A 24427-nucleotide genomic window follows, 5' to 3' on the forward strand; every position below is an offset into this window, starting at 1 on the left:
TAGAGAAGAAGTTTTATTAGTTCAGCCCAGCAGCACAACTGAACAAAGACCATGTGGACATGAAAACTTTTGATAATCCAGTTTTTCCTAAATATTTAGCACACATAATTGCAAAAGCATGTGTCTGAAACGGCATATCACGCATCGTTCAGGCGTTATGTAGTGTGAGACTGGCGCTCTGAATTCCTAACCAGCAGGTCCAGCCTGCTGCACAGCAGAGACTTTGGGTCTGTTACCCCCCCGCGTGGCGAGAAAAGGACTTTTATTTACTTTGTGTGCTTCTGACATCATTTGAAGCAGTGACACTCTTGGGTACGATACATCAGCCTCCCTCCTCCCACACATGTTCAGCTCTATAAACACGTGCATATGTCCACACGCACACGCAATAACACCAAAGGGATGCTGATGGGCAGTTTCTCACGCTTAAAGCTTACAGAGTTGTTTTAGGAAAGCTTTTAGTTTCTTTTATTCTTCCACTAAAACACATCTGTTTTCTTTAAATAAAATATAAATTTCAATTGTGATTTTTTTTTCACACCCTGCAAATGATGCTAGTTGTCTTCCATGTGTCGCTTGGATTTTTTTCAGGCCCAACGGTCTCCACATGCTGAGAGGAGGCAAGTGGGAAATAAATAAAGCTTTTGTCAAACGCCTGCTGGCCCTCGTCCCAGTTTCTTCATCCCATCCTCTTCCTCTGTGCGTCCTCTGTGCCTCCTCAGGTAGCAGACAAGGCTGACAGCTCAATACTGCCTTTATCCGTTTGGACACCTGTGCTATGCATGCACAGAGTGTCTGCTTGTACTGTCTTTTCAGTGTGTGTACGCATGGCATTCACTGTGTGTTTTTTCTAAACACGAGTCTTTCTCTTCGAGTCTCCGTATCACAGTTCATCACGCGACGCTCGGGCCGCAGGAGGCGGCGAGTCTCCCGTCACGCTGTTTTGCGCCACGGGCCGGATGCGACCCTGCTGGGCCGTTTTGCGGGCGTGCTGCCGGTCCCAGTCTGTCGCCACGGCATCATCGTCCCAAATGGTGGAGGTCTCGGTGTCGCTGATGTACCCCGGCTCTCCGGTGTAGTGTGTGGGATAGATGAGCAGCGGCTCCACGGAGAAGGCCTTCAGGTCTCGGGGCCCAAAGTGAGACATGTACTCAACGCTGAGAATATAGAGGAGAGGAAGAGGAGGGGCATAAGAGACAATGTTGAAACAAACTTCATGATGATAACAGCAAGTTTGTTTTACTTTGGCTGCAGACAAGAACCCATATTCTTTGTACATGAAGTCAGAGGAGACGCTATATGGATAGAAATATTGCGCCACACCTCTTAATATTTAAATAAAGCACAGTAAAAGTGAATATACAGGGAGTGCAGAATTATTAGGCAAATGAGTATTTTGTCCACATCATCCTCTTCATGCATGTTGTCTTACTCCAAGCTGTATAGGCTCGAAAGCCTACCACCAATTAAGCATATTAGGTGATGTGCATCTCTGTAATGAGAAGGGGTGTGGTCTAATGACATCAACACCCTATATCAGGTGTGCATAATTATTAGGCAACGTCCTTTCCTTTGGCAAAATGGGTCAAAAGAAGGACTTGACAGGCTCAGAAAAGTCAAAAATAGTGAGATATCTTGCAGAGGGATGCAGCAGTCTCAAAATTGCAAAGCTTCTGAAGCGTGATCATCGAACAATCAAGCGTTTCATTCAAAATAGTCAACAGGGTCGCAAGAAGCGTGTGGAAAAACCAAGGCGCAAAATAACTGCCCATGAACTGAGAAAAGTCAAGCGTGCAGCTGCCAAGATGCCACTTGCCACCAGTTTGGCCATATTTCAGAGCTGCAACATCACTGGAGTGCCCAAAAGCACAAGGTGTGCAATACTCAGAGACATGGCCAAGGTAAGAAAGGCTGAAAGACGACCACCACTGAACAAGACACACAAGCTGAAACGTCAAGACTGGGCCAAGAAATATCTCAAGACTGATTTTTCTAAGGTTTTATGGACTGATGAAATGAGAGTGAGTCTTGATGGGCCAGATGGATGGGCCTGTGGCTGGATTGGTAAAGGGCAGAGAGCTCCAGTCCGACTCAGACGCCAGCAAGGTGGAGGTGGAGTACTGGTTTGGGCTGGTATCATCAAAGATGAGCTTGTGGGGCCTTTTCGGGTTGAGGATGGAGTCAAGCTCAACTCCCAGTCCTACTGCCAGTTTCTGGAAGACACCTTCTTCAAGCAGTGGTACAGGAAGAAGTCTGCATCCTTCAAGAAAAACATGATTTTCATGCAGGACAATGCTCCATCACACGCGTCCAAGTACTCCACAGCGTGGCTGGCAAGAAAGGGTATAAAAGAAGAAAAACTAATGACATGGCCTCCTTGTTCACCTGATCTGAACCCCATTGAGAACCTGTGGTCCATCATCAAATGTGAGATTTACAAGGAGGGAAAACAGTACACCTCTCTGAACAGTGTCTGGGAGGCTGTGGTTGCTGCTGCACGCAATGTTGATGGTGAACAGATCAAAACACTGACAGAATCCATGGATGGCAGGCTTTTGAGTGTCCTTGCAAAGAAAGGTGGCTATATTGGTCGCTGATTTGTTTTTGTCAGAAATGTATGTTTGTGAATGTGGAGATGTTATATTGGTGTCACTGGTAAAAATAAATAATTGAAATGGGTATATATTTGTTTTTTGTTAAGTTGCCTAATAATTATGCACAGTAATAGTCACCTGCACACACAGATATCCCCCTAAAATAGCTAAAACTAAAAACAAACTAAAAACTACTTCCAAAAACATTCAGCTTTGATATTAATTAGTTTTTTGGGTTCATTGACAACATGGTTGTTGTTCAATAATAAAATTATTCCTCAAAAATACAACTTGCCTAATAATTCTGCACTCCCTGTATTTGGTTTGTGGTGTGTTTATCTTTTTCAAAATCTCACTTACATGAAACAGACCAGGCAGTTCTAATCACACGTTAAAAGCCCGTTAACACTCCACAAGGACAGTGAAACCCTACACCTTTATTAGTGCTGAAAGGAGCTGCTGCCTCTTCCACACAATGAGGTCTTTCACTCTGGCTTCACTGTCAGATATTCCTCTTTCTCCTGTTTTTGTGTATTTGTGAGCAAAGACGGGGATGGAAGACAACAAAATCCCACACGAAAAATGGAGCTGATAACCCCTGCTGTTTACGCGCTAGTATCGTACAACACATGGCACTTTTTCCCCCGCACACTTTTCCACATTTCCCTCACAAACTCTCTCACTGTTGAATACACACAGCGTATTTGTGTAGTAATCTATACACTCCACGCTGGACACACATCGCCATATATTTATATAGTAACACACACACTTGCACAGTGTTCATCTTATGCACACCCCCACACTGGGAACTCTATCAATGGGAATCCTGTCCCTCTTTCCACAACCAGCAGGAAAAGCCGTGCTGGTCTACATTCCTCAAAGAGAGAGGAGGAAGGGGGTGGAGACGTGGGTGACACAGGGACGCAGGAGGTGTACAAAGAAGTAAATTTTGCAGAGGAGAATGTAATAAAGCGCTAAGGAGAACGTGCAAAGAATGGCGAAAAAAAAGGAGAGCCAAGAAGAGTGGACGCCACAGCGTGGCAATGAAGGTGCTACGCTAAAATATCGGGGGGGGGGGGGGGGGGGGCTGAGCAGGAATTCCCAAGGAAAAAAAAAAACGAAAGAGAAAAGCCGGCATTGTGTCTCATGTAAGGCACCGTACCCAGTGAACCCCCAGAACAATCCCAGCCCTGTGGGCGAGGAGCACAGAGAGGGGGAATGAGCTGGTGCTGGTGAGAAAAGCAAAGAAAACGGGACAAGGGAAAGTGAAAAATGATGGAAGCAGAGACATTACAAAGAACATAACAGACAGATGTTGTGGTTCACCACCAGAGCACAAATTAGAAATCTGCACACTGCCGTGCAGTCTAAAAATCACAACAGAGACATGCGCACGCGTGTCCATGTCTATGTATAGATAATTACTGCATAGAAACTGCTTTATTTCTGTGCTGCTTCATTGCCCTTTGAGTATGACTTTTTATGCATAAACTGGATCCACGCATGCCAAAAGTCCATACACTTTTAAATTTAGCCTTGGTTATGTCATCCTCTCCACGTGGATCACCTGATCTACTCTTAGGTAAGAGTGCAGTGCACCTGCGATCATCTATTTGTGGTCCTCAGTAAATATTTGCCTGTCTGTTCAGAAACCAGACCGTCTAAAGGGTCTTTGTCTGAGTATCACACAGAGGCGTTGTGTCCTGTACCGTTGTGCAGTCCTTAAATAAAACCCTCTTCCTCTGCATCCCATCCATGTTATTTACAGTGTATCAGATTAAGCACATTTCACGTAATCGCTGTAATTTAAAATTAAAGAGGAGGGTCGTAAAGACAGACTTGGGGTGTTTGTTGAACATGATGGGCAGGAACTCGTCAACAGGGAGCATCTTAGGCAAAGGCTGAGCAGCCAGCAGCTTTCTGGCCCCTCGGTGTGACAGTGCGTAGCCGAGCGTCCAGTAGGAGTAGTCAGCCTCGACTAGGTTGTTTACACCCTCCACTGACCGCTCTGGCTGCTGCACCTGCATGCGTTTACGGCCCACGTAGCTGAAAACAGACCAAGACAAATGCAGCTTTAACCAGGCTTTGTTTAAATGTGCTCGAATGACACGCATTCATAAAAATAATGAAAAACCAGAAGATTTCTGATCTGAAAATAGCTAATGTCAAGCAGGTGATCTCACATCAGGTCCCAGTCCAGCTGGGTGTTGTCTGTGTCATCCATTATAGCCTGCAGCCGTCGCTTAAACCTGGGCTCAAACCTCACGTCATCCTCTAAGACAAGAACCTTCTGGAGGTCACGCTCCACCACCTGATGGTGACAAAACACAAACACTGGGGTTAAAATGAAAGCATGCCACGAGTGCTGCTCTCCTTAGATTGATTTTTGGCCATCGTTTTCTGCGGTGACTGTTTTTTTAAAACCGAAAAGCTGAGTCACCTTAACTCAGTGTTGGTTTTTCCTCGTTTTACTGTAGCAATCAACGATGCTGTGTCTGTCTGTCTCTTCTTTGGACAGTCATGAGTGCGATTAACAGCTTACAGCCATACCACCCTGAGCACACCTGAACGTGTCTGATCTCAGAAGCTAAGCGGCGTCAGGTCTGGTTAGTATTTAGATGGGAGACTGCCTAGGAATGCCACGTGCTCTAAGATTTCAGATGGGGGGTGGCGACACAGCAATGGCCACTCTGGACCAAAATTGTGCAGTTTTTGTGCTTTTCATTGCGACTTCTGAGCCACATGGACACCAAAACAAGTGGTGTTCATGTTTACTTCTACACAATGCTCAGTCTTTTGCACATAACTAGTGCACTGTCTTGTTTCCATATCATTTTGTTCTGTCTGGTATTGCACTGTCTTGTGTCTGCATGTTTGCAATTTGTTCACACTTGCACTTTATGTAGTCCTGTGTTGATTGTCTGTTATATGTAGCACCAAGGTCTTGGAGGAACGTAGTCTCACTTCAACTGTGTACTGTATCACTGCACATTGTTGAAATGACAAAAAAGGCACTTGATTTGACTTGATCTGTTCATGTAGGTCATGAAGTCAGGCACCAGTCTCTGTACATCAAATAGCTCCCTATGTTTCCTGCTCCCTCTGTGAGCTCTTCTCAAACTTACAAAGCACCTCCTTTTCATAGTGTTACTTATTTAATCAAAGCCACTCAGTCATGAGAAAAAGAGATTTCACAGGTCTACATAAAGCCTTGTGAAAAATCAAGTACACTAGAGGATTCAGCACGTTCCAGTTTCATTGTACTATTGTAATAGAAATGACTGCGCAATGACAATAAAGAGTTATCTTACTTGAAACACCACTTTAAGCAGCAGTGACAGCATCCAACTACAAATATATTCGATATAATATAATATAAATATATATCAAATGATCTCAAAGTTTTTTCTGTTAATTAATAAATCATTATATTAATTTTAATATCAGAGTGTCAGACACCAGCTACTCTGAAGGAATTAAGTATTCAGTAAAACAAAACTAAAGCAAGTGGAATCGATGCTTTTAAGTTTGAACACTTTTACAGAACCTTCTTTATCTGATTTAGTGCTTTTGCTCTCCCTGGCCTCACCTGTGTCCATATAGAGTGATGGCTGAGGAAGCAGCCGATCTCCCCTCTGGTCAGTACCCGACCAGAGTACGGGTCCTTATAGCCTGGCAACATCTCTATTCCCAACCTCTGCAGCTGGGACGTATTCAAAGCCCTGAGAGAGGGAACAGATTGAAAAAACGATGAAAAACATCATATATCTACAGTTTACACTCACTGCTTTGTTAGTCATCAGTAAAAACAGCCGCGGTGCCGTGCAAATAAACACAGGAAAAGGGACTAGAACATTCTCATTTGTGGATTAAAATAAGCAGAGGAGGAAAAACCAGTCAAGTGTATTTCTACAAAAGCAAAGTATCTGTAGCATAAAAACACGCTTTTGTGACTAAATTAAAGAATGTATGGCTTGGATTTAATCATCATCGGATTCATGGATAGGTGTTTGTCTGGAACGTACTTCCCGTCCACTGCGTCTATCAGCGTGGAGTGAAGCCCCAGTGCGGCCATTGTTTTCAACATCCTGGTGCTTCTGTCCAGCCGGCGCTTGAGGTTGATCAAGAAAATCTAAGCAAGCAAAGAAAATAAGAGACATAAGAAAAAACTGTGAAAGTGCAAAGAGACAGTTTTGGTTGCACTCTTGTTCCTCTGGGCAGAGCCAGCACTCACAGAAAAAATGATTTTTAACCATAAACATGAAGGATTTAATCATTAAAATGTGACAGTATAAACTAATGTACACTATATATAACATTTTGCTCTTAATTTACATGTAATCAGATTACTCTAAGTCAGCATTCTGGGCACAAGCATTTTTTAACTCACTTCATCAAAGCCCATCCTGCTCTGGGGGGATGGTGGAGAGTACAAATACTCGGACGGCTCGATATCGTGGTCAACTGTTGACACAGAGAGGAGGGAGGTGAAGGGTTATAACAGGATAAACAGGATTAGTAAAAGCCTGAACTTCCTCTTGATTGTGATGGTTCATTTGATTAGGCTCATATGAAAGCTCAGCAGAGGGAGGAGTAGTAACAGAAGTCAAAGGGAAAGAAAACAAGAAGAAATGGGGGTGGCATGGATAAACAGAGCGGGGAGGGCAGCAAGATCGCAATCATGGAAGGTCATGGCGGTCAAGAAAGAGAAGAAGCCAGGCTGAGAGGCGGAGTAATCAAGGAATGACAGATAGCAGTCACAATAAGTGTGTAATAGAGTGTGTTTGTACTCACTCAGAGCCTCCGTGATGGTGTGTATGAAACTCTCGCTTTCATCTTCAACATTTTGCTGTGCCTTGAGAGGGACGGGCAGGAAGCCATAGTGCTCTCTGTTACACACATACATCTGCACACCTAACACACACACACACACACACACACACACACACACACACACACACACACACACACACACAGGGATGTAAACATAACCTCTTGACCCAAATTAGACTACTTGGGGCCCTCGCCCCTCCTCTCACGTGCACACAGTAAATAATCTCTGAAACCAAACAGAAACTTTTCCCAATCACAACCTGAATGAGAGCGAGAGGCTGCACAGGCTTGAAATCATATAAATACACTGATCGGGCAGGACATTATTACCACTGACAGGTGAAGTGAATAACACTGATTATCTCTGCAGCCGTCAGTATCTATAAAAAGGTCCAGGGAAGGAAGAGTGGCGACCCAGCAACAGGGTCATGGGCGGCCAAGGCTCACTGAATCACGTGGGGAGCGAAGGCCGGCCCACCAGCAGACGAGCTGCTGTTGCTCAAACTGCAGAAACAGTTCATGCTGATAGAAAGGTATCAGAAAAGTTTGAGATGTTGACTCCGCCCCCAAATTCCCCAGTTGCAGCCCAAGGATCCATGGAATCTCCAGCTCACAGCTAACAGGACCGAGAGGATCTGCTGCAAACATTGGTATCTGCACAAGCAGATACCACAGCACAGCTTCACGGGTCGACTGGAGTCCATGCTTCAACGGGCAACATCTCTATTCCCCACCACAGTATTAGGCAGGTGGACATAATCGGTCTTATCAGTGTATGAGCTGTTGATGGTGCCTTGTTTATGCCCAAACATGTTTCACTGCTGCAGAACGTTTGAGATTTTATTACATTTGTGAATGATTCCGGTCTAACACGTGCAGTGAAATAATGCACAACTGCAGGCACCTAAATGCACAGCTGAAACAAATTTTGAAGAAGACGTCTTTGTTTCTTTCTGTGTCTTCGGGTTTGCATCTGTTAGTGCTTTTCCTTCTTCCAGAAGATCAATCCTAACAGTCGCATTTGTTCCATATCGGATTATGCAAATCCACAAACACTGATTTGGTTGCACACACTTACAAACCTCCCCCATGTTCAGCAAAGAAGACACATGGATCCATTTATCTTACTCTCTTGCTCATTTACCTTAATTTGACGCATGTGCATGAAACCAATGAAACGCTTTGTGTTATACAACAGTAAACATCTGCACAATAAAAAAGTTTGCAAAAAAATGTAGGTGCATGAATGAAGTCATAGATAGCTCAGAGTTCAACACGGTGAAGCTGCCATAAGGCATTTCTCTCCTTTTGTCGTCTGCTGCGAGCAGGGAGATTCAAACTGACCTGCTTGACGTGCCGAGAAGGCAAAAACCATGATGTCATCAAATGCCCAGCTGTAGTCTGGGTGAGGGGGGTAGAAAGCCAGGTCCCTGCTGGATTCACGACGCAGGTCCAATAGGAAGGTGCTGTGCACCATGGGAACAGGGAAGCAGCCGAGCCGCTTCCACTCCCTGATTGGCTGGTAGTCTGGGGTTCGCTTGTAGTAACCCTGACATGAAGGACGGAGTTTAAAAAAACGGCAGGCTAATTAATAAATCCGGATTAGTGGATGGACGGAGGGTTGAATTTAACTGTACCTGTGGAGTCATGCCACACCAGAAGTTAGAGTAAAGAGAGCGCGATTCTAACATGGGAGCCACCAAGGTTAAGTTCTCCGCCATCATCAGGTTCAGCACGCGAGGATTAGTCAGCAGGTTGTCGCTGTCCACAAACTGAAGAGGAGCAGGCGAGAGCAATTACAAACAAAGAACACGAAACATGAAATTACAGAGATTTCATATACGCAGATGTTAGCTTGAACACAGTCACAGCTTCTTCAAAAAAACAGCACTCAAAAATTCATTAACCGTCAAAATGTAAAAAGCTTTAACTGATATATTTTACATTGTACATCAGACAAAACAAACCATTTAAATATAAAAAGTAATTTTACACCATTGTGTACACATCTAAAAATGATTTAATGCTCTCACTGCAAACAAAGCTAAACATAATATCACTTCAAACACACAAATCACATAAACGTTAGCTGTTTGGCGTCTGCTTTACACATACGGCACACTTTGTTATTAAGTTTCTGTCAGAGTAAAGAAGTTAAACTACAGACTGAATCCCTGAGATATGTTTAAATATCGTCTCAGGTTTTCTACATGATAAAGAAAAGCTGCTGTAGTGAACAAAAGGCCTCTGTTAGCACGACTATTTGGGCTTAGAATGCAAGAAATTAATGTGTCTGTGAAATAAAAGTTTGTGCTGATTCGCAGAAAATGTCTTTCTTTTTTCTCTGGACCCATTGTCGAACAAAAAAAAATGACATTTCTACAGTTGATCGTAAAAAATGGAAATTTCTTTTGTTTTACTTATTTACTTTGGTGCACATAAATGAGCTACACAACGCCTTTATCGGTAAAGCTGTAAACCCCCATTAAAAATCAGTCCTAAGTTTGAGCCCTCTTTCACATCCTAAAAAAGCTATCAAGCAGGTCAGATTGGAGTCCTTGCTGGGCTGATTCTGGTTCACGGGCCTTATGTTTGACACCCCTGCCTTTAAGGATCACAGCAGCACACAACCAGCCACCAGAATGATCCACTGGTGCAAATGTCATTGGCTGATTTGATTTTGTTCTGAGGTTTAATATGGCTGTAAGCACTCAGCGGGATACTGGCTCTGCTTCTAGATTCTGGGGAAAGAGCTTCAGGGTAAATACCTACTGCACATTTAAATTTAAACTAAAGAGGTTACCAGGATGTAGTCAGCCCATCGTTCCCGGGCGGCCTTCAGAGCAGCCTGCCTTAGCTTCATTACATGGTTGAATCTGGAAGGAGGCCAGTGTTTAGGGCCCCATTCGTCTGTGTAGGACCTGAGAGAAAAAACACACTTTTTCAGTGTCCACTATCCCATCAATGGGCACAAATGACTGATGAAGAGAGGAGGAACTAGACTTGCTCTAAACAGGTCTGATGAGTAATTCTCGTAGATTTACCTCGGCTCCTCCATCGGTCTCCACTCCACGTAGTGGTAGACGTGCTGAGCTCTCTTCAGCCATTCTCTTAACATGGCGGTGCTGTTGTCCACATTATGGTCTGTCGCTGCCCTAAATGACCAATGCAGACAACACAGGACTCCATTCAATGAACAGCCACAAGTTCAACTGGAGAAACAACAGCACAGCTTGTTCACACGCATCTGCTGAACACTTCTCCTGAGCACACCACGCCAGGACTGTTTTCACTGTGCAGAAGCAAGAGGAAGTGAAGAAGAGTCGAACACAACGCTCAGAACTGCAGACTGTGGTCAGCTTGATGTAACATGGAAGAGGTAGGTACTCTCTTCCATGTCAAGGGAAGAGTGTTTCTTCCTAAGTACTGTCCGTTGTTACAGCAGGCAGTTTCAGTGTTGCAGAGCCTCTTTGCTGCCTAATTAACTGCAGTGCTGGAGAACAGGCAAAGTCTCATGAGTCACCATGCAGGGAAGTGTTACTGCAAGCCTACCAAAACCCTGCTTTAAGCCTGACTGCTAGGTTTTGAACAATTATTAGCGCTGACAAAGAGAATCATTAAACCACTCCAACTTTGGGCACAAAGACTTAAAAAAGCAGGAATAACTGTAGCTACAACTGTCTTTAGCTTCATTAAATTGTGAATGTTGATGCAATGTTATTGGAGCAAACAATAAAATGTTACAATGCAATTACTTCTGTCAAGCCTCACCCTAACCCTAAAACATGTCCAAAGTTATAACTTAAAGAAAAACTGTTTATGATATGATCCCATATGAATACATAAACAGATTTAGACCCCGAAAAACAGCAGAAATACCTGTAAGCATCGGGGTGTCACCCCTGTGGTTTGCACTCTTTCTTTGCAAAGATTTCCACTTGAGCTAACAGCTGACTCAGAGGAGACAGTGTGACTACTGTATGTGTGAGCGGGAGCTTGTGTGGATATATAAATCTGTGCGAGAGATCTTAAGACCATAAACATGCCCTCGTTGTAGTTTTTGCGATCACTTCACTTTTTGGGGCAGCAGAAAAATAAACGTCACCTGCCACAAACTCACTTTACTTTTAAAATGTCACTTAAGGAGGAGAGGTCAACAGATCTGGAAGCAGAAGCCATTTGAATGTGTGTGTACAAACACACACAGATGGAGTTTTCCACTGCTTGCTGTAATATTCCCTACTGTACTGTCTCCAAAATCACACCCAGTTTTAGTCTGGATGAACAGAGACAGAAACACCAACACGCCCAAACTTGTCTTCTCCTTCCATATTTCACACACACACACACACACACACACACACACACACACACACACACACACACACACACACACACACACACACACACACACACCTGCTCTCTGTACAATAAGCATTTGCTTACATGCTCATTATCTTCATATAATTACATGTAAATAAATTACATCCGTGAAGAAAACAGATGTGCAGTCTTGCATTGTACACGGAGGTTAGTCCGACCATCAGGGCGAGCTTATGTTTGGGCTTTAAGTCAACTTCAATCGGGCCAATAAACTCTCCGTCCGACATGAACAGCTGGAGAGAACCACAAGCTATATGATCAATAACTCTAACAGCATGTGTGGTGTGTGCACGTCAGTACTTGTAGATGTGTGCGGCAGACCACGAGGATGTTCAGAGCTGTGTTTTACAGCAGCATGCCTGTGTTTGGACATTTTAAATATACCCGTCTGCCCGAGTGCGTCGAAAGTCAAACGTAAGTAAAAGCAGGTGCACAATTCTAAGCAAGAGAGCAACAAAGGCAGAAAGAAGCTCTTGATGAATAGCTGCTGAACACACTGAAACACCTGGTAATAAGCAGATGTGCCCACACATTACACATTTTTTCATCTGCTAAACAGCATTTCGCTCCAGGACATGAATATGTTCCCACATGCCAGCTCTGACGAACAGATCCAGCTCCAGGCGGAAGTTTGACAAAAATAACAATGCGAGGCACGAGAAACGGGGACGTAACGTACAGGGAGCACGTGCACGGATGGGACACGAACGATGGGCGAGATGCGAGGAACGAATGACTGAAAGTGAAAGGAGAAGAAAAGTGGCTTTGTGTTTGGTAAACATATGCTGTAAAAAATCATTTTAAACTGTTTTCAGTTAAGACTGAGCACTTTAGTGAATACCTCACAGAGCTCATTAAAATCACTTCCAAACCAAAGATTGTCCTGGCTTTGTTTTGCCCACACCATATTAAAATACTAATGATGCTTTTGTTCAATCTGCAAGGATCTAAATCTCTGCAGAGTTCTATTTTATTTTTATAGGCTCTTTTTGGCAGGATGCTGTGTCCAGGTAACCGGCCAACTGAAGGTTGATGGGTGTCTTCAAATAAGCAGCAAACAGTCTGCAGCCTCTTACAAATGGTTTGGAAAATATGGGAATGACCGATTTTAGAATAATTGTCCTCTGTTAAGAGGAATTTGTAGCTAAAGCCTAAAAGTATACTATACATACGTTGAATGTTACTTATTCAATAGCTGGTAGAAACAACTTTGGCTGTAAGAACTCAAAGAAACTGTTTTCTGTGTGACTTTATCAGTCTCTCTCATCACTGTGGAGGAATTTTGGCCCACTCATCTTTACAAAGTTGCTTCAGTTCATTCATTGAAGTTTTGGGGAATTAATTTATGCACAGCTCTTTGACTGTCAGCTTGAGGTCTGGACTTTGGACCGCTGCAGCAGCTTGATTCTTTTCTTTTTCATCTGTTCTGCTGGAGATTTGCTGCTGTGCTTAGGATCATTGTCCAGTTGTATGACCCAGTTTGGTCCCAGCTTTGACCGTGGGACAGACATCACACTTGACTCGATATATACAGAGGATTTCATGGTCCACTCGATGCCTGTAAGGTGCACAGGTCCTGTGGCTGCGAGACAAACTCACGCCCTCCACCACCGGCTTTACAGTTGATACGAGGTATTTGCATCTCCACTTGGATCTATCCAAAGAACATTGTTCCAGAAAACTTGCAGTTTTACATAGTATGACCCAAACTGTGGACTCTGAGATGGAAATCTTGAGGGGTTTTTTTCTGACCTTCATCATCTGACCTTCAGCTCAGGTCGCTGGCCTTATGATTAGGATCATTGATAATGTTGTTCCTCATTAGTTTTGTTGGCACTGCTGGGTGCTCACACTGACTGAAGATCAGTTAATGAAGTGCAGTTGATTAGCAGCACCTGCCTGTGTTTCACACACTGATTCTGCAGCTTGGCTGTTCTTCTTGAATAAATAAAAAGACAGTGTTTCTATTTATGTGTTTCTATTTATCTGAGGTTGTATTTTCCTAATGTTAGACCTGCTAAGGATTATTTCTATAATGTCCTGATACATAAAACATTAGCATTTATAGTATTTTTACAGTAACCGTGTGCAGCATCACAGCTTCCGTCTGGGTACATAAATACAAATTAAGCTATTGAGAATGATCCGCAGCTGCTTTAGAATTAAGTTTGCTTTCTGACTCTTTCCCCCTGAAACACATCCTGTTTGGCTGCCGCTCCTGCAGCCCAGCCCCTCTGAGCACTAAGAGCTCCGAGCACACTGTGATTTTCCATTACCAACATTGCATCTTAGTGTTCCTTATGATTTCTGAACATGAGAAACTTAGCAATGTATGAATCCAAGCACCATGTGCACACAATGTGCACATGTGAAACAAACAGACCGAGGCTTCTGTGTATGGGGACACAGAAAACACACTTACCCAGAGTCGACCTCATTTTCTGCTCCTCATCACGTTTGCCGAACAGCCGGGGCTCCAACTCATTCGATCTTACTGCATTCATTCTTTATTACAAGGCAACTATCATCCTTTCTGGTGGATTTCCTCTACCTTTAGGCTGGATCAGCGAGACCTCAAAGAGCCCCTGCAGTTTCTTTCAAATCCTTCAGCTGTGCTGAGATGATACTTAAACCTCTGCAGCTTTTTGTCCCTCTAGCTATGGGAAGTAAGATAAAAATGGATGTGCAGGCGTTGATGCACAGGGATGCAACACGATTCAATAACTGGGTAAATGCAACAATTTAGGATCTTGGATTTATATCCCCCTTCTTCATCATTCCATACCCTTTTTATTTTCCTCTCTTGCCCGATACTGTCCCCTCATCACCGTTTTTTAAGGTTAGGGTAAGCTGCAGCCTCATTATTCTGTTGCCTGCAGCTTTGGGGTTAGGCTCAGCATCTGGATAGCACATGCTTCCTGAAGCCTCACCTACACATCCCATCACTCCTTCTCTCTATCACTTTATGGAAGATATTTGTTCTTCCATAAGAGCTTTTCAGCAATCTGCCTTTTAAACTTTAATCCCCATTGGACCAATCACGTGCTGCATTCCCATCTCATACGGACCCCAGATTTCATGTTTCACAGGGCTGGTGTAAGAGCAGTGGATTAGTGTAAAATAAAGCAATCAAAGTAGCACGTGCACACAGTGTTACACGTGAGACAAACAGAGTGAGGCACGACAAAAACAAATCATTTTAAAAAATGTTCATAAAGGAGTCAAAAATGTAAAGACTCTGGGCAATGTTTTGTAATAACATTGCATAAAAATGATTACCAACATTATTTCACACACTCTTCCTTATGGTTATCCAAGCCAGAAAGGTGAGCCAGATATTCTGACTTTAAGCACAGAGGCTTGACTCTGAGATTGGCCCATTGAGGTAAACACAGTTCTGAAAGGCCCAGGAGGCTAGTATCAGCTGACTGTTTATTCAATAAACTATCTAATATCACTGCCAATAATGACTGGGTGCTGCATTTAATTAGGGAGTAAGAGTACCTCTTACAGGCGTGAACACTGATGCCTTTAAAACATAATAACTATGATACAGGGTGTGCTTCTTTGGGTTGACTTTGCTATACAGTCCGTAGGCTGACGTGGCTGTCGGCTTCTTGACGGCCCGGCGGGGCAAAGGGGAAAGGGGTGGGGGTGGATGGTCAGAGAGAGATGGAGGAAGAACAGAGAAGAGTAGGGAGCGGTGAGCTGAGACGTCTGGACTGAAATTCCTCATGACTTTCAGGGTCAACAAAAGTACCCAAGGCCAACAGACTCACACTGTAGTGTAATTTCTGGCATTCATATTCAAGGCTCGAAAAAGATAGTCATCAAATGTTAGAGAAGGACAGCACTGAAGCACAGAAGAAATGAGCCCCTCTCATACAAGCCTGCAGTCTGAGAGCAAAGCGCTCTACCTGAGATCTCGACAAGAAGGATTTGAAATTCATATGGTTCTCGCTTTAATATCATGTAAAGGTCAAAGGATTCTATCATTCAATCTGCCTCTACGCATGAAATCATGTGACATGTGATACACGAGTTTTCTTACCACGGCAGTTACAGAGGCCAGAGCCCACATATACAGAAAGACATCCATTCACATTTTAGTCAACTCAATAAACTTATAATTATATAATTATCTCAAAATGGTTTAAAGTGAAGTACATAATTTTGCTTTTAGATCCTGTTTACATGTAATTAATAATCATATATTATAAACTAATACAGTTCTTGCGTGTGCATCTGTCCTATTTTGGTCGTCCTTGTGGATCAAGCTGCTGACTGAAGCTTCTGAATCTGAATAACTCAAAAGAATGCATGTATGAAAGAGCTTTGACAAGGGAGCAGCTAGAAGTAAGACATGCATTTAAAGCGGCAGCAACCAGCAAATATACTACAACAAGATGATACACTAAAAAGTGGCAATCCCAGGCTCTAGTATGAAATTTTCATGATTTAAAAAAACTCATAAGACAAAGTTTAACTGATCAGTTTCACAGAATTATCTCAACATACTGCTCTATATGCTGTTGATATGACTGTGTATGGTTGCGTATGTCTCCCTGAATCTATTTTTTAAACTCACAGGACACCATCTCAGTGTTCACAGGAAGCTATTCTCAGTTTTTTCAAGTTAATCTCAGGTGAATTTTGGCTTTTTTTGGCACCAAAACCCTAAATATGTGCTCTAATGTTACGGATATGTAGAGTTAACATGTGTAAACGTGTAAAGTACGTTCGGCCGGTGAATTACATCAATACTTTCTTACTGTAAAAAGAAAAGTTGGAGGTTAAAATGAACAGAAAGACAGAGAGAGAGAAAATCAGCAAAACGTTGAGATGGAAGAAGAGATGGAGGACCAGAAGGATGTCAGGGAAAGAGTGGAAAGGACACAGTGGGGCAGGAGACAAGTCAGTAAAGTGACGCTTAAGTCTAATGAATATCATACTAGTTATGAAAATGTTTTTCTAAATTCTTTACCCGACTAATTCGTTCTTGCCTCCCTCTGAATGTCCCTCGACTTCAACTAATCTAATTTCATACTCAGGCCTCCCTCATCCTATAGACAATACCAAGCTGCCATTGTGTTTAGGTATTTGCAAATTCTACTGCTGGTGTGCTGCCAACGTCTGACCATGCTGCTGAGGTGCTGCGGAGCACATGGGGCATCTAAGCAAGAATTCACCGTCTGGAGTCCAGCACGGGAACAATCATTTCCACTCCGGGGGGGGGGGGGGGAGAGAGAGCGAGAAAGAGAGCTTGAAGAAGAGGCTGAGGGATTGGAGAGTAAATCATCTTTGTTTATTTCACTAGATTGAACAAATATGTCGATGCTAGAGAGAAGACATTCCCATGAAGAGCCTGTTGCTACGGGGCCGGTCTGTTATCGGGTAAAATATCGGCTGCGTCCTTTCAACTTCACAGAGAGTTGGATGGTAAGGCTGAGCGCGGGGCTGGCAAAGATTAACCTTCGAAGTTACTGCGTTTAGAAAATAGTCGGAGGGCCACATACTGTAATAACTTCTACTAATACCACCTAATGGGCTGGTGTTAAATAAAAGCCCTGTTTCCAGAAAGCTTTCAAGATGCAAGAAAAAAATGTGACCACGCTAAACATGCATCTTGTGCTCAGATCAAATCGGTTTAGGATAACTTCACGTTTGCAAAGCAAACTGTGCTGCAGCTGAGAAGAAAAGAGTTTCGTCTGCTCCACTGAGTTTGTGTCATTACCAGCTGCTTATCTGGAAAATGTCACCTTGTGTTTCTGGAATTTATTTTAAAAAATCAGAGCAGATGTTTGAAGAGATTTTAAAGTTTCCCATGGACTGGATGTGACTGCAGTTTTCAAGTGATAATGAGTGGGAGGTAAGAGATGATCATGGACTGTTTCTGGCTCACTGTGGGCCTGGTGGTTGTAAAGGGGAAGTAAATGGAAAACTGGGGCAGAGCCAAAGGAGCAGAGTGGAACACACAATCATTATGTGTCTAACAGAACACACACATGTCCACATCAAACACACAGGGTTGATGTGAGAAGAGATGCTGTGCACATGCTTGAAAATCCAGTCATACTTGTAGCAGAACTAAGGAGATCATTAGACACACTCATATTTTTCTTTAGTAAAAAAAACTTGGGAAATAAAAAAGCACTTTTCTAATCATTCACAAATGCCCACGCTGTCAGCACTAACTCACAACAGTTTATCCCGTCCTCAAAATTTATTCCATACGCTCGGAGGAGCTGCTCTTCTGAAAAGTCCCGCTCTGTCCCAACAAAACCAAGAACAATTTCTCCTTCACTGGTGCAATTCCACAGAGGAATGAGCCCCGAGGTAACACACCTGGCACGGCAAATCTGCTCCGCGCTCCAAAACCGATAAACGTCTAAGCCCGTTTTATTCTTTCCACTTTCCTCCACTGTATCAGTCAGAGGGAATATAAAAAGCCTGGTGAGCAAAGGGCTAAAAGAAAGAAACTATGTACTGATAATCCTGCACAGCATCACAGCTACACTCAGCTTTTACTGGACAATATGACAGAAAACTAGTTCTGTACTGTGAATGCAAAGAACTGCATTCGCAAGAGAATTTTGTGTGTTTGAGCCAACAATAACACAGAGGAACTTTAACAATCAACGCCTATAAGCAGGCACGTGGTGACAGAAGGAAGGAAGAAAACGCTTTCAGCAGGAAGAAACCTCTGCTGCGACCTGTTGGGGGTGAGAGGATGGAGAATGGGCAAAAGCTGCACTGGGGAAGATATCGCCAGAGATGAATAATAACTAATAAATGAATGTAGTGAATAAACCAGAGAGGGAGATGTATTATTACTACCTAACTCTGATTGCATATGTCACGTTATGTCACGTGACGCACATCGGATCTTTTCGTGATGTCATAATGACATGATAGATCAAAGATACCGTGGCATACCTGGCAGGATCTCCAGAGTACACGGCACACTGTTCACCAAGGCCTTCAGCATGTATTCACACAGCCGTGGAACATTGCGAACTTTTACACTCATGGTGCCTGAGGCTTTTGGGTACATGAGGACTTGCAATTATCTCATTATTTAGAAAAAATAAAATAATAGCTGTGGTTGGCTTTTTAGCGTTCCCTGTTATTTTGCAGCTGTGCAATATTTCTATCAATGAAATGTAATGACAAGAACTGCTCATTATGTTAAACGCTATAAAAAACATACCACAAGGACCATTCCCCATTGTGTCTGAGTATAAAGTGCAGTGACGGTCATAAATATGGGTTAAGTGGCTTTACAGGATAATAAACAACACGACATTATGAAAGTGAAAAAGAGAGTCCCCCTGGGAAAAGGCAGCGATGCTGGCGCTCTATTTTCCAGATTGGGTCCACAAATCATCACGACCTCCAACTGAGCACCTGGGAAAGCGCTTCAGATGAACACAGCCTGCAGGCAACACACAGCCGGCAGCCAGCGAAAAGCAGCATTAGCAGGAAACTAATAGGAGGCTGTGCTGAGTTTGAGGTTTTTCATGCATTGTGCATCAAACATAAACACAGTTCAGTGTACGGGGAAATCTCCATCGCCTCCTTTGAAGGTGAAACTCTTAAAACTTTTAACTGGCCAAAGATAAAGCATGAAGTAATCTCAACTCAACCTTGTTTCCTCCTACTGTTACAAGAAGCATCAGAAGAAATACAAGCAATCTAATTTCATTGTTTCCCGTCATGTCCGTGCCTATAAATCACAGAGATGGCAACGCCCTTGATGAGTCACTGAGTTTGACGCTTAAATCCAGTTTCTCTGACCTTATTGTTAGCCTTTCTAAACATCGGCACATTTCTCTTTCAGTGCCGGAAAGGAGAAAAACAACAAGAGGATCGAGGAGAGCAGATTTGGTGGAGCTAGTGTGGGAATGTGGATTAACTAACCTGCTACCATTGTTGACCACCTTCTCTCTGCCCAGCTGCCCCCTCTCTTGCTAATTCCCTGCATTCTTTCATTCTTTAGCAGCGGTGTGAGAGCTTTTTTCAAGCCACTGCCACTTCTCTGTGAGACCTGTGCCCGCTTGTAGGGGGAAAACTTTTACAGGCGGGCAGTTTTGTCTGACCTTCCCAAAACTGGTAGAGAGTGGTGAAGATCTGAGCGGATGATCAGATTGCCATAGAAACTGGAATAAAATGAAATGGTCATCCCAACATCCACAGCCCTGTCAGGAGAAAATCTTGCATTAGAAATAGCTGTGTGACCTTACCCAGATGATTTAAAGCGGACAAAAATACTTGAAGACAAAGGATTCAAAACTCTAAAAGCTAAAGAAGCTTCTCAATTTGACATCATATTTTATGTTATTAAAAAGCCGTGGATCCAGTGGAAAATATTTAAGGAACAAACAATTTTAGATTTTTTTTTAATTTAAGTACCGTGAGCTTATTTTACTGAAGACTAGAGAGGACTCTCACTTAAAACATTGGTCTTTCCAGTGTCTCCCTCTAAAAATCACCTGAATCCTTCACCACCTTTCCCGATCTGTTCCTATTGGACTGCATTTTATGAAACGGGTATGGAGAAAGAAAACAGTCCTCTGTGGTGTTCAAGCATGAAGATTCCGAGAGCGAGTACAGTGAGGAACACCGTGTCCCCTCACAAAAGTGAAGCTTCACAGCCACAAACTTTCCCTTTAGGTTTTATCACTTGGCCCATAGACAAGCTGAGGATGGTAGTAAAGCACACCAGCTACGCTCCGGGATGGCTGTGCAACATTAAACCACAGAGTCTTTGGCTCTTACCTTATGGGAACTCCAAACTCATGTCTCTATTTGTCCAAGCAGTCCACAGTCAAACATATAATATAAAATAACAGCTCAGATGCAGTAATGTTGAGGTCATCAGAAGGAATTTGTGTTACTGTTTTATTCTCAAAGTGTTTGCATCACCCATCTATCTGAGGAGCTTCGGACACTCTGATGTTTGGGTTTGAAGCTGTCGCACAGCAGTAATGAGTTTTGTAAAAAATGCTGTAAAACGCTCTGACGTGTATTTATGTGTTTAGGGATAACTGAACTACAATTGGGCATTCATTGGGTGGTTTGGCTTACACGATGGGTAACAGTAATGATGACAGCAGAGAAGCACAGAGCTGCAGTGAAACATGTCATTTTCCGGACCGACTTAACCACACAGACACTTTTTGTTAACTTAGAAAAATAAGAACTTTATAAACATTAAAACTGTTTCACTGTTTCCAATTACTCCTCCTTCAAATTACAATAAGGCAGCACCACATATTACAGACTCAGTGTTCTGGAGGTGTTGCTCAAAGTATTATACTGTTATACTGTTATACTTATACTGTTCACATCCTCTTACATCACCAGATGGATGTTAGTGGAAATATTTTAATCAGCTGCACCTAAAACAGACGTGTGTTAGGTGCTGTTATGTTTCAAGAAGGTAAAGCTTTTTTGTGCTTCTACTTTGACTGCAAGGTACAGAGATGCCTGTCGTAGCTGATGGGGCCCTAAACCACTCACAAAGCCATGGCATCTCAGGCACTTTGCTGTGTAATGAAGCCTCCCTCCTCTTTATGAGTCCCTCTAGTGCCTCTGTGTATTCTCCTGAGGGTCTTTCAATTAGACTCTCTGCAAAGAAAAGCAAGACATTCGGCAAGGGAAGGCTGGGAAACAAAGGAAAACACCGAAAGCCGGAGACCAATGCCAACAACATTGCAAAGCTTCAACACAGAGCTGTTTCTATCTGCCATTTCACATGTTTTGCACTTGGATATTTAAGCCTGTGGAAGCCAGAAATCACCCATCTTTGATATGATCCATCAGCCCGCAGAACCCACATCCTGGGTACACACACACACACACACACAGTTTACGCATGACTTCCCGTCCTGCTGTCAGACCAGCTCAGTGTTTCCTTTTATCCCCTTCACCTGCTTTTTATTATCACAGTCAGCTCCATGAGACCAAACGGAACACAGGACCTCACCTGGGGTGAGGCCCCTTCATACCCGGCAGCCCCGCTGCTTTAAAGCCCCGTTTCCGCAGGTTTGTGCTGAATCAGACAGAAGGAACCGTGATTAAGGGTTAAGTCGAACCTAACATGCACAGCAGCCCTTTCATCTTCTCCCACAGTGTGCAATTTGGATGCCGGCAGACACGCGAGTTAAGTACATCATAAAACTCTGCAACAGGTCTCGGAGGTTTCCAAGAATTAACGCGCACACCCGCTGCTTCTCGTTACAGATGCTCAGCATCATGTAGCTCCTGGGTGTGCGCTGAGAATCTACGGGCCACTGCCCGAAATAAAACCAGGGTTTGCAGCCTGTGAGTGCGGCTCTCACCAGATCGCTATGCGCTCTTTCGGGTACTCCAGCCTCTCGATGCAGCCCAGGTAGTATGGCAGGCTGTGCGCCGCGTTACGAGCCACGATGGCGATCATAACCTTGGGCTTCAGCAGGGAGGACTCGGGCTTGACCTGCTCCTGCACCGCCGTCACCAGCTCCGACACCCCGCCGGGCACCAGAGCGCACAGCAGCGCCCACAGCACACCGGCTCCCGCAGTCCGGGCAGCTCGCATCGTCGCTTCCAAAATCCGCCGCGAGTCCAGAGAGTGAGGCAGAGAGAGAGGAGTGAGCCGAGGATCAGCCACGCTGCCACTGGGAGGGAGGGAGGGAGGGAGGGAGAGAGGAAGGAAGGTGTGGGTGGGTGTAGGTCTCCACACCTCCTTACTCCTCCTACATCCCCGAGGGCTGCTGCTGCCGTGGAGCCCTCATCAAACTTCTCAATTTACTCATAATAATCATTATTATCCAGAGTCTCACTGAACACCTTGGATTCTAATAAATTGCCTCCTTACAGTAAGCTGATGATTCTTAAATCATCTCTATCAGTGTTTAGGGGCGATCGTGGCTCAAGAGTTGGGAGTTCGCCTTATAATCGGAAGGTTGTCGGTTGGAGCCCCGGCTTGGACAGTCTCGGTCGTTGTGTCCTTGGACAAGACACTTCACCCGTTGCCTACTGCTGGTGGTCAGAGGGCCCGGGGGCGCCAGTGTCCGGCAGCCTCGCCTCTGTCAGTGCGCCCCAGGGTGGCTGTGGCTACAATGCAGCTTGCCATCACCTGTGTGTGAATGGGTGGATAATGTAAAGCGCTTTTTGGGTCCTTAGGAACTAGAAAAGCGCTATATATCCATTTAGTAAACTGGGGTAAGTGAGCCCCGCTCGCTATACTTCTCCTCATTTCTCCTCATTCCTGCACGTTTTCCTAAATGTTTCTTTCCTTTTCCACGTCTGGAGCCTTGACAGCCTTCTGGATGCCGCAGAGTTGGAGACCATGAAGTCATCAACTCTGACATCAGAGTGCTGCACTTCGCAGAGTGCTGCACTTCGCAGAGTGCTGCACTTTTTTCCCTCTGAAATTCTTACAGCACGGTGCAAAACTCTGCAGCCAACCCGAATCTTTTATCATTTGTTAGAAAAATGGCAAATAGAAGCATTGATTTACTCAAACATTTAAACGTAAACGGAAATATAGTATATGAGACAAAGGCAGCCCTTGAAAGTGAGCAGCAGTGATGTTTGGTGTGAGCAGCTCTCTACCAGCTCTCTGAGGGTCTTCAGGAATAGTTCTCCAGTCTTCTTGAAGGACATTTAAAGCTCTTCTTTGGATGTTTTTGCCTTTTTCTCTGTGCTCTGTCAGAATGACCCCACATTGCTTCAGTAATGCTGAGGTCTGTTGTACAGATGGCTGCAGACACTCACTGTTGTACCTCCCTCCTGACTTTCTCCATTCGCACTGATGATGGTTTGAACTAAAATTTTTAAATGTGGATTCATCTGTCTGTCAGGCCTGTTTCCACCAACTTTCAGTCCAGTTCTTGAGTAGTAGCTCAGTGTTCCAACATTCGAAAGAAGGGACTGCTCTCCAGGTTTCCAGGTTTCAATTAGCAGTAAATGGATGAGCTGAAGGTTCAGATCATCTCTCAGGTCTTTCCTGGATTTTCTCTGTTTCCTGAGGACATGACTTTCAGATATTCTCACACTGCTGTAGATATTTTCAGGCCTCACACTTCTGTTTTGTCCTCGACTTGGAAGTTTTTCTCACATTTGTTAATGAATCATCTCACTGGTGCAAACACTGAAGATATGATTTAAAAATGATTATTTCCACAGTTGCTGTTTATCTCTAGACATTAAATTGATTCATCCCTTGAGTTAAGTGCCATTTTTATGCTTGAATGATTCATTACATTTAACAAAAATGGTCAGGTACAAGTACCAGGACTGAAAGCAGAGTCAAAAGCAGTCAATGTTTCAAGAAAAGAGCTTCAGAAAGCTGGAGAACTGTTTTAAAAAAACAAGAAAGTCTGGCTGTTCAGACGAAAAAACATAAAGAATGAGGGTGGTTAGCAACGTTGCCTCATAGCAAGAAGGTTCTTGCATCAGGCCGGGGTCTTTCTGTGCAGAGTTTGCATGTTCTCCCTGTGTTTGCATGGGTTTTCTCCAAGTGCCCTCCCAAAGAAATCCAGTTAGTGTGGATACGTTAAATGGGAAATCTAAATTACCTATAGGTGTGAATATGAGTGCAAATGGTTGTCTGTGTCTATGTGTTAGCC

The 24427-nt window shown here is 43.7% G+C and overlaps 1 protein-coding gene across 2 annotated transcripts; it reads right to left on the reverse strand.

The window, feature by feature from the left end:
- colgalt2b (collagen beta(1-O)galactosyltransferase 2b) lies at positions 1 to 22448 on the reverse strand. Of its 2 annotated transcripts, none has more exons than XM_085265139.1 (12): positions 22157 to 22448; positions 10475 to 10585; positions 10234 to 10351; positions 9068 to 9202; positions 8775 to 8979; positions 7392 to 7511; positions 6988 to 7061; positions 6623 to 6729; positions 6187 to 6319; positions 4781 to 4908; positions 4437 to 4643; positions 1 to 1157 (listed from the first exon to the last, which is right to left on the reverse strand). In XM_085265139.1, the coding sequence occupies exons 1-12, from the start codon at positions 22390 to 22392 to the stop codon at positions 884 to 886; spliced, it is 1848 nt and encodes a 615-aa protein (XP_085121265.1). In that variant the 5' UTR covers positions 22393 to 22448; the 3' UTR covers positions 1 to 883. The 2 variants fall into 2 exon arrangements, 1 of the variants encoding a protein (XP_085121265.1); XR_014890752.1 differs by having other exon boundaries at positions 1037 to 1157; positions 3760 to 4643.
- Positions 22449 to 24427: the final 1979 nt, after the last annotated feature.

Source organism: Mchenga conophoros, linkage group LG23, assembly GCF_057382185.1.
Source record: "Mchenga conophoros isolate Kocher_MC1m ecotype Shallow Benthic linkage group LG23, M_conophoros_male_GT1.1, whole genome shotgun sequence".
In the NCBI taxonomy this organism is placed as follows: domain Eukaryota; kingdom Metazoa; phylum Chordata; class Actinopteri; order Cichliformes; family Cichlidae; genus Mchenga; species Mchenga conophoros.

Excerpts from the sequence above, each read along its gene's own strand:
- colgalt2b (XM_085265139.1), bottom strand. The coding sequence starts at position 22,392 with ATGCGAGCTGCCCGGACTGCGGGAGCCGGTGTGCTGTGGGCGCTGCTG. Across the intron at positions 8,980-9,067 it reads GGTGTGGCATGACTCCACAG|GGTTACTACAAGCGAACCCC; the intron begins GTACAGTTAAAT and ends CCTTCATGTCAG. Across the intron at positions 6,320-6,622 it reads ATAGACGCAGTGGACGGGAA|GGCTTTGAATACGTCCCAGC; the intron begins GTACGTTCCAGA and ends TCCCTCTCTCAG.